This window comes from Epargyreus clarus, unplaced genomic scaffold (assembly GCF_041222505.1).
Source record: "Epargyreus clarus isolate Ecla_fem2 unplaced genomic scaffold, WU_Ecla_fem_2.2 ptg000010l, whole genome shotgun sequence".
NCBI classification, from domain to species: domain Eukaryota; kingdom Metazoa; phylum Arthropoda; class Insecta; order Lepidoptera; family Hesperiidae; genus Epargyreus; species Epargyreus clarus.
In genome coordinates, this window is record NW_027332218.1 from 2,415,696 (window position 1) to 2,434,626 (window position 18,931).

At 35.6% G+C, this 18,931-nt stretch overlaps 3 protein-coding genes and 1 pseudogene across 3 annotated transcripts; all 4 read left to right on the top strand.

Annotated features, from left to right (window-relative positions):
• Positions 1-6,272: 6,272 nt before the first annotated feature.
• LOC140745304 (uncharacterized) lies at positions 6,273-8,393 on the top strand. The gene is made up of 2 exons (XM_073077074.1): positions 6,273-6,655; positions 7,585-8,393. Exons 1-2 carry the CDS (start codon positions 6,278-6,280, stop codon positions 8,323-8,325), a joined length of 1,119 nt encoding a protein of 372 aa, XP_072933175.1. The 5' UTR covers positions 6,273-6,277; the 3' UTR covers positions 8,326-8,393.
• A 669-nt stretch (positions 8,394-9,062) lies between these two features.
• Positions 9,063-10,424, top strand: LOC140745597 (uncharacterized). The gene is made up of 4 exons (XM_073077537.1): positions 9,063-9,066; positions 9,266-9,507; positions 9,606-9,959; positions 9,997-10,424. The coding sequence occupies exons 1-4, from the start codon at positions 9,063-9,065 to the stop codon at positions 10,405-10,407; spliced, it is 1,011 nt and encodes a 336-aa protein (XP_072933638.1). The 3' UTR covers positions 10,408-10,424.
• A 1,640-nt stretch (positions 10,425-12,064) lies between these two features.
• On the top strand, positions 12,065-14,679 carry LOC140745598 (uncharacterized; annotated as a pseudogene).
• Positions 14,680-15,600: 921 nt separating this feature from the next.
• Positions 15,601-17,650, top strand: LOC140745305 (uncharacterized). The gene is made up of 2 exons (XM_073077075.1): positions 15,601-16,054; positions 17,099-17,650. The coding sequence occupies exons 1-2, from the start codon at positions 15,880-15,882 to the stop codon at positions 17,503-17,505; spliced, it is 582 nt and encodes a 193-aa protein (XP_072933176.1). The 5' UTR covers positions 15,601-15,879; the 3' UTR covers positions 17,506-17,650.
• Positions 17,651-18,931: the final 1,281 nt, after the last annotated feature.

Genomic DNA, 18,931 nt, shown 5'->3' on the forward strand with positions numbered 1-18,931 from the left:
TGGCCATATATTGGACATCATACATTGGACGAAATATCTCAAAAAATACTTTGGCAACACAGTTTGTCGTTAGCAGTGATTTATTCTTGAATGTTTTGAGAATGGAACGTAGAAAAAAAAATATGGCGGCAAGTTAGTTCAAACAGATGTTTGATGTCATCTGTCAAAATTGTGTCGGTTTTCATAGTGCTACGTAAATCTACAAAAATCTTCGAAAAAAATGAGTGGACGGGTAAGATTTGAATTAGAATTTGTTAGATATAATCTAAATTTGATGTAATACAGTATATTTTTGCGGATACGAATCTTTTTGATACTTATTTGGAGTTTTGTTATGACGTCCATATATTGCCCAGAGCCCGTCTGAGTCAAACATTTTTTTTTTTGGTTACAGAGAAAAGCGATTCCTTTAGACAAAATTGAGGAAACTTTAGAGAGTCTTTTTGCGTTATCGGTTGGCGAGGAGTCTGAAGATGGTCACGAAAGTGATGAAAGGGAAAGTGAGGCCATATTCTTGCCACCAAATTCATCGGACCTTGAGGATATTTTAGCTTCTCCGTCATCTTCAAATAACGGGAATGCCGCCAATTTTGAGCCAGAGGATTCCGTAGTCCCTTCAGTAAGCGGAATTTCTATAGGAGGAAATCAATCGGAAACAGCTGATGGTCCAAACAGCAATGTGCCGATAAACAATAGTCCTGTGTCGTTATCCATTTCTGATTCTGAAGATGATTCTTCCGAAGATGAAGATTGGAAGAAAGTACTTTTCCCTCACGATGTACCAAGAAACAAGTTTGATGATATTCCTCTAAAGTCTCACCAGAATATTCCCAACAAAAGTGGACCTCATGTTTATTTTCGTTTTTTTTTCACTGACGAAGTTGTATCTCTAATTGCAGAGCAGACAAATTTATATGCTGCTCAAAATAAACAAAAAAACTGGGTAGATGTCTCAAATGTTGGTTTTGATGGGGGTGCACCCTCTACCCAATATTGACTTGTATTGGTCAACAGATCCATTTTTTTGTGTGAGAGAAATAGCAGATGTAATGACTGTAAAAAAATTTAAAATGATAATGAAAAATTTACATCTAAACGACAACACGAAAATGCCTCAAAGAGGAGAGCCTGAATATGATAAACTCTATAAGATTCGGCCCCTTATAATCTCAATGAACACTGCTTTTCAAAAGGGAGCTAGGAATTCGTCATCCCAAAGTATTGACGAATGTATGGTCAAGTTCAAAGGGCGCAGTACATTGAAGCAATATTTACCAAACAAGCCGATAAAGAGAGGCTTCAAGATATGGGCGAGATGTGACAGTAGCACGGGTTATTTATTTGAATTTGAGGTGTATACGGGAAAAAAGACAATGATACTGAATTTGGTTTAGGAGCAGCTGTGGTAAATAATCTTTGCAAAGTACTTATTGAACAAAAGATAGAAAATGCACATGTAACATTTGATAATTTCTTTGCTTCCACCCAACTAATGCAAAGCTTGTATGAGAATAATATATATTCTACAGCAACAGTCGATCGGTAGTTTAGTACGAGCGCACGGAGGATCCTTTGTTCTACATAACGGGATTTCTTTGCCCACGCGCATGTAGCGATTGCAGCGCCAGTCGGAACCTAGCCGTCGTACGCAACGTCCGCGCCGCTCGTATGCGCGCCCGGACTTCCGCGAATTTAACTTACGAGTAGTAATTGTATTTCTTGCGAACTGAACTTTCCTGTATCGCTTTATCTCGCTATATTCTTCTTCTTCTTCTTGCCTTCTATTTCTGTGTGCTGTGACTGTAACGTGTACCTGCCGTGCAATAAACTCTTAGTGTCAAGTTCTGGACTTTCCTTCACGCTTCAACCCTTCCGCACACAAATTAGTAGCTTGTACATTGCACACCTCAAATACCTACAACTGGTGACCCCGCAAAGAACACATACAGAAGATGTCGTCATCGAGTGACAGCGGATCGAAAACGGCACGTTCGCAAGTGAACACGCGGCCACGACGGCACATCAAGATGGCGGAGCCCAGGGGGGTGCAGCTTCCATACATTGAAATAAATTTTAAGTGCCCTGTAAACGATCAAATTGTTTGTCAAATTTTACGTGTTTGTCAAATTATTTGATAGTGTACAGCTGTGTTTGAGGCGTTTGTCAAACAATCTACGTGTTTGTCGCGTTTGATGAAAATCTGGATTGATGTCGAGTTTGACAAACAGGTTTGAACGTGAACGGCGGTGTTTGTCAAACAAGATCTCACTCGTTGTGTTGGCATCATGGAGGACGTTACGTCCAGTGACGATATGCTAACTGGCAATATTACGGACAAAGAATTTACGTTGCATTTCATATCTGTTTATCGTGATATGTCGGTGTTATGGAAAACAAAATCAAAAGATTATATGGACAAGAACAAGAGAAGCACAGCAATAAAGAAAATTACAAATTTACTGAAGATGTGTCGCCGGAACATTACGGAGGAAGACGTGAAGAAAAAAATTAATATTCTACGTACGAGTTTCAAGCGCGAAAACAACAAAGTAAAAAAATCTATGCTTTCTGGTTGTGGTACAGATGATCTGTATGTACCATCATTATGGTACTACAAAGATTTAGAATTTCTGCAAGATCAAATGGAGGGAGAATCAGGAATTAGCACAATAACAGAACAACAGGTAAATAGTAGTACTGTTTATGGTATTGTATTTTTTACACGTACAACATATAAAATTACTCTAAACATTTGTTTTGCCATGGAACAGCACCCGTTGTATTAAAATATTCACAAAAATCATCTCTTACTTGTTTTGCTAGAGAAGCACTATTTCCAGCTCGAGTATGTTCAATACCTAACAACATTGACTCATTTCTCCAAGTACCTGGAATAACAGCCCCCGTAACACAATCTTCTACGTCTATTTCTCCATGTCGAACGTAATTTTTTTGTTTCATAAGTAAATTGTGAAGATGGCAACACGCCATTACTACAATTTTTGCTTTTCTTGGAGATAATTTAATAGGTTTTTGGAAAATCTTAAAACGACTTGCAAGAATACCAAATACATTTTCAATTATTCGTCGAGCCCGAGATAATCTATAATTGAAGATCCTTCTGTTATCATTTAACACTTGTTAATTGTTTTTTATTAGTGTTTGGCAATTCTTCTGGCTCTGGAATCTGCAACTGATTGTTCTCAAAGCAATGCCAAAATTTTGTGTTTTTTATTACCCCTCCATCTGAAACTCTGCCATTTGTACCGACATCAACCATAATGAATTCATAATTTGCATTGGCTATACCCATAAGTACTATGCTGTATGTTCCTTTATAGTTATAATAGTAGGAACCAGAATTCTCGGGTTTTTGCAAAGTGATATGTTTTCCATCTACAGCTGCAATGCAATTATCAAACTTCCATGCATTTCCAAATCGTCTCGCCAATATCTTCCAATTTTCTTTAGAAATTCAATAGATTTTAAATTATTATAGTTAATATATATTATAAAACTAATATATATAGTTAGTTATAGTTTTTATTTCCAGGAATCATCATCATCACAATCTTTAACCTCAACACCTTCGCAACCTTCGGCATCTACAAATCCAGTGCAACCAAAAAAGAAGAAAACAGAGGACTTGCAACATGACTTATTGACATTAGCCAGGGATCATTTCAAAAAACCTGAAAATGAATATCAAGCAATGGCAAGAAACTGGGCCTTTAAACTGAAGAGGATTCTCGTGGGTATATTTATCTCTTAATTTCAACCATTCTCGACTCCATCGTCTTCTTTTTTTTGTTGTCTTAATACACAGTGGTAGCGTCAATGCCAAAAATGCGTCATCTGAATTACTCATTGTAAGCGGTCGGCATGGCGACGTCGTCACGAAAGGAGAAACCCGAATCTACTATAAAGTTAACTTTGTTTGATATTTGGTTTGATCGTTTAAGCTATTGTTTGATGAAAACGTGAAGTTTGACAAACAAATTTATCAAGCAAATTTGACCGTTAACAGGGCGCTTTAATTAACGTTGAAAGTGCTGCCATCTATTTTATTGGGTACGGTGTAATTTTCATTATTCTACATACATGCAAGATAGATGGAGCTACTGCTATTAGAAAAATAAATATGGATTAATAAACTAAAACGTATTTACATAATATTCAATCTAATATATTACTTATTATTTCTAATTTAAGTAATTAGTAAAATAAAATATTATTGATACCACAAAAATAATTTTCACTTACTCAGTTCTGAAACGGAACGTACTGAGTGAAACGAAAAACGTAAAACGATTCGTTATCACAGTTATCTTTCAAATCGTCCAAAATTTTTCTTTTCGTTCGTGGGTGTTTCGTGTTCATAGTGTTCTTGACTGTTCTCTTAATTTTTAAAGGATTGAGCTTGTTTTATTGACTTGATATCTGCTATAAACGATACCAACGCTGTGTATACTGGACCTTGTTATTGCTCTAACGTTAGGCTTACGCTGTGTACACTGGAACCTGGAACTTGCTTTTGCGATTTGGATTTCTCATATAAACTTTCAAAATGCCAAGAAAGTCTGCTTTTAAGAGTTGTCACAATTAGAAACTCCATATGCATGCTTTAGCTACTTTTTTACAGAAAATTTCATGGCAAGAATAGTGGAAGAAACAAACCTCTATGCCACACAAAAAAATCCAGCAAATTCAACTGCATGCAATTCATCAGACTTGAGGAAGTTTTTTGGAATACTGATATATATGTCAGTCCAACATTTTCCTAACACAAGAGCATACTGGTCTCCAAGATATGGATATGAACCAATACATTCGGTAATGTCTAATAACAGGTTTGAACAGTTAAAAAAGTCTTTGCATTTCAACAACAATGACCACCACAAGGCAATTAGTGATCCAGGCCATGATCGCCTATTCAAGATACGTCCAGTTATTGATGAATTAAATTCAAAATTTTCATCAGTACCTATGGAACAACGCCTATCCATAGATGAGCAAATGTGTGCAACTAAAGTTGCACATTTTCTAAAACAGTACTTGCCCAACAAGCCTCATAAGTGGGGGTTCAAACTGTATGTTTTGTGCAGTTTGCAAGGATTTGAATACAACTTTGAGGTTTATGCTGGACAGGACCTTACCAGTAAACCTGAGAATGAACCAGATTTGGGCTCAACCAGCAATATTGTCCTGCGTTTAGTTCGAGGTATACCAAGACAAGTCAGTCACATTGTCTATTTTGACAATTTTTATACTTCTGTGCCATTGGTCTACTATTTGGCAACTCAAGGAATCCTTTCAGTAGGGACAGTTCAGCAAAATAGAATACCAAATTCAAAATTACCAGATAAAAAAACAATTTATGAATAAATCTACTCCAAGAGGTGCGCATGAAGAAAGAGTGATAACGTTTCAAGGTGTAGATATGAGTATAGTGGCATGGAAAGACAACAAAGTTGTCACATTATTGTCTTCCTATGTTGGTGCTTTGCCTTTGAATAACGTGTCTAGGTATGACAAGAAAAAAAAAAGAAAAGATACAGATTCCATGCCCTAAGATCATAAGTGAATACAATGATTTGTTCAGAATGGGGTAGTCAAAATTGCCAAATGGGAACATTTGAAAATGCTACTGGATGCTGATCCAGGAGAAGACGACGTAAGATTATTGAATAAACTGACTGAAAGTCATGTTATAAAAGACAAAATTCCTAAAATGAAAGTGAAGAATGCAGCCCAAATATTCAGTCAGAGAGTGTCTGCAACAATGAGATATTTAGCCAGTAAGTATTAATAGCTTTAATTTTAGCAGTAATCATAATATTAAGAAGCTTCAAATTACATCATATTATTTTTTCAGTTTTACCAACTAGTTGGTGTGTCTAACTTTTATGTGAGTGGGTGGGACCACTTTGAAAAAAATAAAAAATGTTTAGTCAGTTATCAATATTATAATATGAACTATTGTGTTTATACAAATACTATGCCACCCCCTCTGGGTTTGCACCAATCTATAGGTACAGTTACACATGCTAGTTAGTAGCACGAAAGCATGCTACTTTTGAGCAATTGCTACTTAGTGGTACGTGTGTCGAAACATTGCTAATAATGAGCATGCTAATTACGAGTATGCTCAAAAATCGACGGCCGTGCGATTTTTGGGCATGCTACCTGCGGCGCGGGTGGAAGGGGGCGTGCTTTTAGCGCGTGTGAACAGGTTTGCTTATTGAGCATGCTAGTAGCGATCATTTGTTCACAGTAGATGCGCGTGCACAATTTCGCGCCAAAAATGTCTCGCTGGGGCGATGAAAAAACCTTGAAATTTGTAATTTTATATCGGAACAACGAGTGCCTATGGAATCCGCATATACCACAGTACAAAAATAATATTGCAAGAAATAATGCATATCAAGATTTAATAACCAACATGGACGATCCTACTTTGACAGTGAAAATTATAAAATCAAAAATCAAGAACTTGAGGTCCGTTTACCACAGCGAATTAAAAAAAAATGAGAATTCCAAGCGATCCGGTTCTGGTGCCGCTACTGTGTACAACCCATCCATGTCCTGGTTTCACGAAATGCATTCTTTCCTTGGAGACACTGGCGATTACAGGGACCCTATTTCTATGGAATTGGTGAGTTTTGGTTTACAATACTTAAATAAAAATGCACGTAACTGTTAGTAACACACAATTATTTAATATCATAGAATAAGTAGTACAGCATTTTCTATGTATTAATTTAAATCATATGGCCTTGCCACGGTACCGCCTCTGTAGTTTCAAAGAGCTGCGCATAGGTGTCTCTTATCGCTCCTGCCTGTCGAGAAGCGTGGTTAGCGTAGCGTGTAGGTGGTAAGCCTTCCAAAGCAGTCCGTAGTTGTGCCCTCCATGATCCTGGTACCACAACACGTTGTTGTGTATCTTCAAAGTCGACGCATCTTTGCGTGATGTACATATCAGATGTTTTCCGAAGCCAATTGTGTAAAGAGCAGGCAGCTAATGTAATTCTATCGACATTTTTGGGGGCCATATCTATGGCATCCATAAAAACTCGAAATCGTGTCACTAAAATACCAAACGCATTTTCAACGATTCGTCTGGCTCTCGATAAACGGTAGTTAAATATCTTTTCTTTACGCGTTGGAGTTGTTCGATAGGGCTTCATAAGGTATAACTTTAGAGGAAAAGCAGCGTCTGCCACAATAACTGATTGGTCCGGAAAATTGAGAGTATTATTTTCCAAAGCTTGTGCTAAATTAGATTTTTGATAAACACCTCCATCAGAAGCTCTACCATTAGTCCCAACATTTACGTATGAAAAACAATAGTCATCATCAACTAATGCCAGAAGTATGATGCTATGAGCGCCCTTGTAGTTATAGTAGTCAGAAGTATCATCAGGGGCGAATATATTTATATGTTTGCCATCCAACGCTCCAACACAACCTGGAAAGTTCCATTTAGTTCTAAATCCATGTTCAATGCGTTTCCAATCTTCAGAACCAGGAATCTGTAAAAAAAACAAATAAGTATTTTATAAACTTAATAGATTTTTTTTACAGAGAGACGAGCCATCGCAAGATTCACAACCAAGTGACGCTGTTTCATATTCAAACTCGTTGACGCCGCAATCGATGAATGTGTTATCACCCTCTCCTAGTCCAACTACAGAAGATCGATCACAATCGCGTTCATCTAATAACTCATCAACACGACGTAGAAAAAGAAGCTTACAAGAAGAACCCATTACATATGCTCTCGATCGTTTACAAAATATTAGTTCTGCGATAAATGCACCGCCTAATTACGACGAATTCCATTATTTTGCTCAAAATGTTGCAGCTCAATTGCGAACTCTACCATTGTACGACGCATTAGATGTACAACATGAGATCCAAACAATTCTGACTGCAGCAAGACGTCGACGCCAGTACCCAAATTTGTCTCCCTTTACACAAACAATGACTTTCATACCTCCCAGTACAAACACAAATACAGTCACTTACACACCTCCTACTACAAACACACAGACAATGACTTTCATACCTCCCAGTACAAACACAAATACAGTCACTTACACACCTCCTACTACAAACACACAGACAATGACTTTCATACCTCCCAGTACAAACACAAATACAGTCACTTACACACCTCCTACTACAAACACACAGACAATGGCTTTCATACCTCCCAGTACAAACACAAATACAGTCACTTACACACTTCCTTACGCGTTATCCCAATCAGATTCTACTGTCCCTGAAGAAGATTTGTTGAACAAAGCATGGAAAATGTGTTAAAGTTAAATTTAGTTTAGTAAGTTTTTAATCTAGATTTTAAACAATAAATACTTGATCTAAACTAATAATCACTGGTTTACTTTACTTACCCGCATATAATCCTTCAGAGCATTGTATATTGCATCACACACTTCAGGTATAAATAGAGATATAGTAGACCTTGCAACTCTGTGAAGTGCTTCTAATGTGTATAACGAATCTCCAGTTGCTAGATACCTCAATGTCACTTCCAGTTTCACTTTTGGTGGAATAGCATTTCGCATGTGTGTATCTTGTTTCTTTATAGCGCTTTCAACTTTAGATAGTAACTCGTCAAACTGATGCGGTAACATGCGCAAATGATTTTTGTAACCATCAATATCTTCTTCTCGCATTTCTACTAGCAATCGAGTACTTGCTCCAAGTTGTTCCCTTCTACTTAGCCAATCACGGACCCAAATCTTCCTATTCCTTTTACATTGGTTTTTTCTCTTTCTACCTGAGAGAAGTCTTCGGATGCATTGCAACGATAGCAAAAGAATAACTTTATTAAGCTCCGTACGGATGGTTGTTTCATCGTCCATGTTTGAACTGAGCATGCTAAAATCGCATTTGTGTTTGGAGTGTTTGCTTTGAGCATGCTTATTAAGTAGCATACTTAAAACTAGCATGCTTATTGCTAGCAAATGTAAACAGTTCATAAGCATACTCATATTAAGCATACTTATAGCACGTTTTTTAGCATGCTATTCTAGAGCATGTGTAACTGTAGCTTATTTGCAAAATTATCATAAACGATATACTTAAACCCTGAATAAAATTTGTTCAGAAAAGAAGAAAAAAATCGTGTACAGACAGATCAGATCTAACAGAGAGCAAATTTAACTTAATTTAAAATTTACATTGCTTTGCAACCACAATCACAATTACTAACTTGTGATCATTGTTTATTTCTTTTCAGATCATGATATTCTTCCTAGAGAGTGCCTCGATACAGCAGACTTTTTACTTCTGATGGACAAACTTTTTGACTCATTCAACGGTCACAGCTACCAGAACTCCGAAAAAATATACAAGAGTGCGCTAAAAAAGAACTCGCCTCATTTTAAACTGTGGAATGACTCACTGCCCATATTAAGGTCAATGCAGTTTAAAATTGAGAAAAAGTTAAGAGATGGGACTACTTCAACAAAATATGAACAAGTCCCATCTCTTAAAAATTGGATTTCGAACATTAATGTGTATAAAGAAATGTTTAAATATTTAAATGAAACACATGGAGTAAGTAGTCTGTTGACAAGAAATATAAACCAGGATCCATTAGATTTTTTTTCTGCAATATAAGGAGCAATGGTGTGCGTAACACGTCTTTAACTTGCTCGCAGAGTAAAGGTGCGTTTAAAACATTGCTCATTAATAATTTAACTTCACCACATTCAGTTGGAGCAAACTGCGAGCAAGATGACAATAAGGCATTGTTTAAACCTTTAAAAACATTGCTAAATTATAAAGAAAAAAGAGGAAGCCAACAACCGACTGACATTGTTAATGTGGATTCCGTAATAAATTGTTTCATGCAAACATCTGAAACAGAATTAATTAATAATAACACTACCAGTAAAGAGGCAAAAAAATATGTTACTGGCTATATAATAAAAAAAAACTATTCAAAAAATTTGTAAAAAATGTCATACTTGCCGAATGCATTTAGTAAGCACAGTGCCTCCGAGTAATAAAGATTACATTCTAGAAAGAGATATAACAAAAAGATCACTAAATTATCCGTCGGAGGCATTGTGCCAGTTTGTAGATGATGTTTGCATTATAATCCAAACACGACTAAATGAAGAACCACAGCAGAAATGTTTAAAAGGTACAATAAAGGAAATTGCAAATGTATTTTGTGATTTGTCACCATTCTCCTGTGTAACTCATAAAAGAGATGTACAAAATTTTGTAATGGATACAATAATCAATATTATTATAGGTAGCTGGTGCACTAATGTCAACAGATTACTGAAAGGCAAAACAAATATCTGTAAAAATAATGCAACAAAAATACAAGCATTAAATTATTATATTAAACATAATAGAAAGAAATAAACTTTTCATAAAATATATTTAATTTCGTTTCATTTATAGGTATCTAAGAATCACTTTTTTAACATTTTGCATTGGAAGATATCGTTATATAATCTAGTTTAATTTAATTATAAATATATTTTGCATTGATTTCATTTTGATTTGTAGTTTGTTATATAATTTGTGGATTAGGCAAATCTTGTGTATGTTTCTATTCAAAAGTTACTTATTATAGTATTATAATATCTGTGCTTATTATAACAAGACTTGACTATCGTGTTGTTAACATGGTCTTATTATAAAGGTAACCTTCGAACACAATACACGAATAAAAAATTCCTACCAACTCAAATACCTACCAACAATTCGAACATGATAAGCGCCATCTAGCGACGAGTACACAATGGGAATGCGGGAATGGGAATGCGAAAAAAAGAAATACAGCGCCATCTCTTAGCCTGGGTACACTGATTTTACAACATTTAAAACACGAGTGGCACATCTATCTCCGGTATATAGTGTATTATCTATGGCGGAGCCTGTGAAAAACGTGGACCATGGTGCATTCAATTTAAAGGTTTTGGCCGTTGTGGCCAGAAAGACCGTCCATATGGTTTGCTCAAGTCGAATGCCAATCCCTATTGCGAATATAACGGATAACACAACTAAATTTTACGACATATTTTTAATTATGTTATTATGTAATTATATTATTATGTAATATTTAAAATTAAAATTGATTTCATACAAGATTTTTTTATATTACACGGAATTTAACAATTACCAAGTATTTCTTCATCAGAAAGGAATACTTTAAAGTCTAGTGCAATATTATGCAACACCGAACATGCAACAATGATTTTTGCACATTTGTCTGGCTTGTAGTGCAATACTCTTTCTTTGTGTAGACACCTCCATCTGTTTTTGAGTCGTCCAAATGTATTTTCAACGATGACTCTGTCTTGCCGTGTATTGTATTAAATGATTCTTGAGAAGAATGTGGTGTTGGGTTTATGTAGGGTGTCATGAGCCACGGTCTTTGAGGGTATAGATTGCAAATATACCTTTATAACTTCATTATTGTTCAGGGTTCTTCAAAAGATCACTTGAATATCTTTTGCATACTTATGGACCGAAGATGAATTTCCAAAAACATCCAATCAGATAGTCTCTGCAGTGTTTGACCGATTAAATAAAACTAATTTCGAAGGGATCAATACTGTTTGTCTCATGGCTGATGGTTATGGCGGACAAAACAAAATAGTATATTACTATGTATGCTGTCAAAGTGGCTTCTAGAGAACATTCATGTGAAAAAAATTTAAGTCATATTTCCCGTTACTGGTAATTCTTACATGCCATCAGATAGAGTATTCGTTAATATCGAAAAAAATCTTAAAAAGAATGAAGTAATTATTCACCCACAGGAATATATAGGGATTATTGCAAAAAATGCAACAGTTACTAGAATGTGCGATATCCAAATGCTAGATTTTAAGCAAGCAGCTAAAACTGTATTCAAGCCTACGGCTAAATGGCCTTTTAAAATTACCCAATGTAAAAGGTTCATCATAAAAATTACAAAATTGTTGAAAATATCCATGTTTGCGGAGAAATATACTTTAATTGTGATATAAATAAAGCAGTAAATCTTTACAAACCTGGCATGAAAATAAATATGGTTCGTCCATTAGCCATACAAGTCGGAGCATCAATAAGTCGTGCAAATATTTTAGATGTTGATGCACTTTTGAAAAAGCATTTTGGTAATGAATGGGAAGCCAATGACGAATGTCAGTTTTATCTTAATATCATAAAATCGCCAGTAATACACGAAGAAGAAGATACTCAAGAACACTTTTGTGAACCGACAGATGACAGTGATTTAAGGATTTAAAAACATATAAGAAAAAAAATGAAGAAAAGCAAAGGCTGATTGAGCTGTAACATTAATGAAGAAAAGAAAAGGGCTGATTAAGATGTAAAATTAATGAAGAAAAGAAAAGGCTGGTTAAGATGTAAAATTGATGAAGAAAATAAAAGGGTGATTAAGACTACAGTACCTATTTGATTATATTGTAATTGAAACATTTAATTTTGTTATCATTCTCGAAGCCTCAAAGATAGAGTTCCTTACTCCACATCTAATTCTCCTACTACGGCTACGAATTTGGCCATTCTTTTTTTTATTAATCGTAAGATACCACTTGATTAAGGTCTCGTCTGATGTTGATTTTTCTTTATATAATTTGTAAAAAACAAAGAAAGGAATAAAAAAGGATTTTCTGAAGGAGCTAGATATAATCGTTCACAGTCCAGTTGGTTCAATGGTAGAATTTTTGAAGACTGGGTGAAATCTATAGTAATTCCTTTTTTTGTCGATAAACCGGGGAAAAATTTGCTAATTGGCGATAATTTATCGTCACACTTGTCGGTTGATATGATTAGACTAAGCAAAGAGCATGATATCAGTTTTATTTTTTTACCGACCAATTCTACACATTTGACTCAACCCCTCGACGTAGCGTTTTTAGACCCATGGAAATAGCCTGGCGGCAAATTCTTCTCGAATGGAAGAAAACCGATGGTAGCATTGAAACGTGGCACAAGGATTGCTTCCCTAAATTGTTGAAGAAGCTAATGTATGATATACAAGAAAACGCTAGTATTAATTTAAAACGCTTAAAAAAACCGGTATCTACCCATTGGATCCCACTAAAGTTTTATCTCGAATACCAACACAAATGGACGACACTAATAGACACAAAGAAGCAGTGGATGAATCCATACTAAATTTATAAAATGATATGCGTTATGGTACCATGAGCGTAAAAGAAGTAAAAAGGAAGCGAAAACTCGACGTGATAGCAGGAAAAAGTGTTGGCGAATCAGAAGAAGATTATGTAGACTCAGAAGTAACTTCCGGCCCAAGTACATCAAAACAACAGCAATTCAAAAACAGGTAAATAAAAGAGAAGAAAAAGAAAACCTAGCGGTACAAGAAACAACGAACGCAAAGAAAAGCATTAATGGAAAAGGAATAATCATTTTATATTTACTTATAAATACTTCATTACAGTTTAACTCGCACATAACAGCAATTAATATTTGTCAAATGCAGTAATGACATACACAAATTTTGATTCAAAGTATGAAATCGTTCCTATTCACCCCGTCTTACGGTGCATTGACTTATACATCGTTGGTATTTTATGATCTATTGACAATATTATTCTGCCAACTAACTGACCCATGTTCAGAGTTAAAATATTGTTTAAACTGATCTCTAATGACCATATCCTCGCCCATGATAATATCGTTATCGCTAACTACATTATTATCCACGGTACTTTCTAAAACGACATTTTCCTGTAGTGGATTTGACAGTTCCGTCGTTGCATTGTAATTGATGTAATTATGTAAAGAACAGCAGGCTAAAATGATGTTATGTATATATTTTGCTTGTACTTGCATTCTTCTCTGAAATATTTCAAACCTTGATTGAAGAATGCCACTCTCCACAATACGCCTTGCTCGACTTAGTCTGTAATTAAAAACTCTTTTCTCTATACTTAACTATTGATTCGCAGGGTACGGTCTCATTAGCATCAGCAATAAAAACATAGGGTAATTCTTCAGTTATTCCTCGTAAACTTGGTATGGTGGTATTTTTTTTAAATTAACCCAACCTACCTTATATGATACATATAAGGATTTTTTATATATAAAAAAATAACCCTACCTTCTATGTATCTAATATTAGACATTTTTTCGATATTTTTATTTTAAAAAAGGTCATGCGCCATCATATTAATTCTAGTTATGATGTTTAAAAGGCATATCTGACCTGTAAAAAAAATCAACCTCGAAATTGCTGGTGGCGCGATACCGAACTTTTACCAAATACACAAATACAAAAACCACATATACACACTTTTGATAATATACGGATTACGGAACATTATACATAATATCACCTGTATTGCGTGTTCCGGACACATACATTCAACAGACTATTCATTTTCATTCATTTATATGTGTATTATTTTATTTCCAGCTCAAGAATGTCTTAAAATGTGGACGAATATTCGAAACAACTATTGAAAAGCGACAAAAAAATAGAACAAGCAAAAGTGGTGATTCTGCAAAACCACAAAGGCCTATAAAACACGAAAGAGAACTTGAAAATGAAATAGCAGAAAACATAGGACTTTAAATGTCTAATAAAAGAGTTTGCCCATAGAAAGGCTACAAAAGTGAAATTTTATTAGGTTAATAAATGATTGTTTTTAATAGATGGTTATTTCATTGTACCTATTGCCTTTTTTCGTATGTAATTGAATTGCAGTTAGGGGGCGCCGAAGAAATCTCGCCCAGGGCGCTAGTAGTGCTAAAACCGGCACGGCACGGGCTAAGGGCTTACCAGACTTGATAACAGGACAAAATCTAACCCGCGCAGAAAAGAAAGAAACAGTTTTGAGAACAGGTGAGTTTCTGTACCAGTATAATCCACCTATAGGAGTATTGAAATGGAATGATACTAAGGATGTTTTTATTGGAACTACTGCGTTTGATCCTCAAGCAGTTGAAATTATTGAGAGGAAACAGAAAGATGGTAGCAAGAAGAAAATACACTGTCCACTCCCGATTAAAAAATATGCAGAGTTTTTGGGTGGTGTTGATCACTTCGATCACTGAAGAGCATCATACCCGCTAGGACGAAAGTCACAGAAGAATTGCCACAGACTTTTTTGGTTCTTGTTGGAGGCAGCTGTCATCAATTCTTATATTGTTTATATGACGTCACATTCGGTTATGAATCACAGAATTTCGGTTGCGATTGGGCAGAGGACTTACGAGTAACAACAATTTTTCGTCAAGAAAAATTCTCGCGCCCGTGTTTTAAAACAAAAAAGGTACCATTTCAGTACCGGAAGACATCCGAAAATCAGACGTAGGATCCCACATGCCTAAATTGCCCAATTTTGAAGATGCAGAATGTGTAGTACATGTGAAAAAGAGCAACGCAGCAACATTTGTAAAGTTTGTGTTATTTTATATGGCAATGTTTATATACGTCATATTTAAGTTGTCTGTATTGCAGAGAGAGTGAATGTTTAAATATTTATGTTGATAGTATTGTTTTGTAAATTTTCTTTCATTCGTTCGTTCACTCGCACTCTTAGGTTGGGTTCCCACTACGCCGGACCGGCAGATCTGCCGCTCCGGTAAATCTGCCGGAAGGGCTAGTGGCTGTACAATTTATATGAAGCTATTCACATTATCCCGGATCCTGCATTTTTGCCGGATCCGGCATTTTTACCGAGCGTTTTGTCACTGCGAATTTCTGGTAGAACAACCGGACCCGGAGTAATGTGAACGAGTTTGTGCCGGTATCTGTCCCCCGCTCGCCCCGCTCGTGCTCCCCTCACCCCGCCTGTGTTCCACTAACGTCATTCGGCTCGCATTTTCTGGTAAATGTAGACGTATAGCATGGATATTCAAACAGAAACTTTAATTACGCTTATCCAAGAGAGACCTGTTCTATGGGATAAGACCGAAGACGTCTATAAAGACAAAAAATTAAAGTTAGCAGCATGGCGTGAAGTATGTTTAATACTGAAACCAAACTTCGATGAACTGGATGAAAAAGAAAGAAAACAGTACGGTGAGTTTTTAATGTTTTATTGATAAAATGTAAATGCATTGATAAATTTTATTTTATAGCTGCTGCCTGCCACGGAACGGAACCAATATCCGAAACAAAATAATTGGTAAATGATGTCCGTATAGCGTTGGCATTAGGGCCACCTCGACTCGACACATTCCGATTCATGGGTGTCGTTTCTTGTTCTTGTTCTATATTTTGGTAACTTTCAAAATTTATACCATCTTTTTCTCTTACAAAATTATGTAAGACTGTACAAGCTTTAATTACTTGAATTGCTGTGTCTACGTTCAGATCTATAGCTCGATGGATTATTCGCCACTTATTTGCCAGAATACCAAAAGCGCACTCAACATACCTTCTTGCTCGACTTAGTCTATAGTTAAAATCTTTTTATCAGTATTCAAATGTGTACCTCCATATGGACGTAGGAGATTAGGTGTTAAAGCAAAGCCTTCATCGCCAACAAGTATAAACGGTAATTCTTCGTGCAAGTTTTCATGAAGTGGTCTAGGCTTTGGTACATTTAAAGTACCATCATTGATCTTTTGCCAAAATGTACTATCCTTTAATATAGTAGAATCGCATTCCTTGCCATATGAGCCCACACTAATAAAAATAAATCGGTACTCTGAATCGACAACTGCCATTAATACAAAAGAATAATACTCCTTGTAATTAAAGAACATAGAACCACTCTTGGCTGGTTTCAAAATTCTGATATGTTTGCCATCTACTGCTCCAAGACAGTGAGGAAAGTTGGCTTTTCTTTCGAATCCTGAAGCGATGTCCTCCCATTCTCTCTCAGTATCAGGCAGCTTAAGGAAATCTGTCTTTAGGTTTTCCCAAATGACGTGGGTCATTTCTTTTATTAGTTTACTTATTGTCGAAACGCCTACTCTGTATGAGTAATGTATTTCTTTGAATGAACATCCTGAAGCTAAATATCTGAAAAAAAAAGTATTTTTTGTTAATACATTATTACTTTATACGTCACCAAGAAACAAATTGTATTGTTTTATGATATTTTTTTATTGATTTCAGGAAAACAGGTTTCAACTAAATGGAATAATATACGAGATTCGTGGCTTAAGACAGTAAAGAAACAAAAAGATGAGTCTAAATCTGGATCTTCGGCCAAAATGACACGAAATTATTTATATCACGAGCAATTAATGTTTTTGAAAAAAGTCTCCGAACCTCGACCACCACATGAGTCAGTTTCAAAAAAAGCAAGAACTGAGACTGAAGTAGGCATAGAATCAGATTTTCGTTCACCTTTAAAAAAAGAGAAAAGAAAAATTGATAATAAAGAGGTAAATGACAGGATGGTAAAGTTTTTGGACTCCAGAATTAACCCAGAAAAGGAAAACCATCATGTCTTTCTTCAAAGGCATTATACCAATCTTGAACACTTTAAATATCGAAGAGACTTTAGAATTTCAAGCTAGCGTCATGACAATGTTGCAAAAAATTAAAAGTAGGAATTATGAGAGACCAAATTACGGACATTGGCGTGATTCATATAATCAGATGACCGGACCAGATCAGTATTCTGGATACTACACACATAATAGCGTCAATCAACAGGCAACACCTACGCAAGATCAACACCTCCCTGGATACTCTACGCAATATAATAGTAGCAATCAACAGGCAACAACATCTATACCATCAACTTCATCTCAGACATCGAATCCGATTCCAGCTTCGCCATCAGCATCTAGTAATCACTCCATACATTCCCAAGACTCAGATTACTTTGATTTTGAAGGGATTTAAGTTTGAGTACAAATAAATACTTAAATATGTTATTTGCATTTTTTAATTCATAATGATTATTAAATACATACACCCTCCCACACACACACACACATTATATTAACATACATAGCAAACATTCATTCATTCATTCAGTCTTAAGTACCTACTTAGTAGGTACCTACGTCAAAACTATTATTACGCAATCTTGTGTATAAAATAATCTTACCTTAGACATATGGCTAATCTTTGTTCTGGGCAAATACATTCTCTGAAACTTGTATCTCGTACTCTTATGTCTAGTCGTCCCAGTAAATCGTCAAAAGTGGTTGCTGTCATTCGAAAATAATTGAAGAACTTTGATTCGTCTCTTCTAAGTTCACCCATTAATGTTTCAAATGTTCCAAGTGAAAATCTTTCCCGTAAAATAGGGTGTACCCAATGTTTTCTTTTATTTTGCTTCTATTAAGATACCACCACAACACTAAAAATTCGTCGTCCATTGTGCGCGCAGGTCCAAATTCAACTGAGGTAAGTACTTGACTGTCTGAATTTCTTCCGGGATTCGGTATAATGTGAACACTTCTGTCCGGTGTCCGGTTTCCGGCAGATCTGCCGGTCCGGATTAGTGGGAACCCAGCCTTACTCTCCGGTTGCTGAAGTGTGTAGATGTAACTCAGATTAAGAAAGTAAATTAAATGCCAAGTTTATTAAAAGGACGTCAAGGTGTAAACTTTACTCGTTACACGGATATCGGAAGAGGCTATGTTACATATCATATTATGATAGCTGAAGTTGTACATGTTAAACATGTACAACTTCAGCTGAGATGTGGCGTAAACTTCAAAGTGTTTTTGACCAAAAAACAGAGACGAGAGTGCATATTATACAGCAGAGATTCTTCCAATACAAGAAGTTTTAAAAAGGATATGTCAGTTTTCTTGTCTAAAATACAAGAAATGCAAAATCAATTAAAGCAGATGGGTGAAGAGATATCAAATAAATTTATAATCACTAAAGTTTTAATGTCATTGCCACATGAATATAATTTATTTATTTATATATTGAAACAACATCAGTTTGCAAGGTATCTTTATGTGCTGCCCCTTGTTTTGA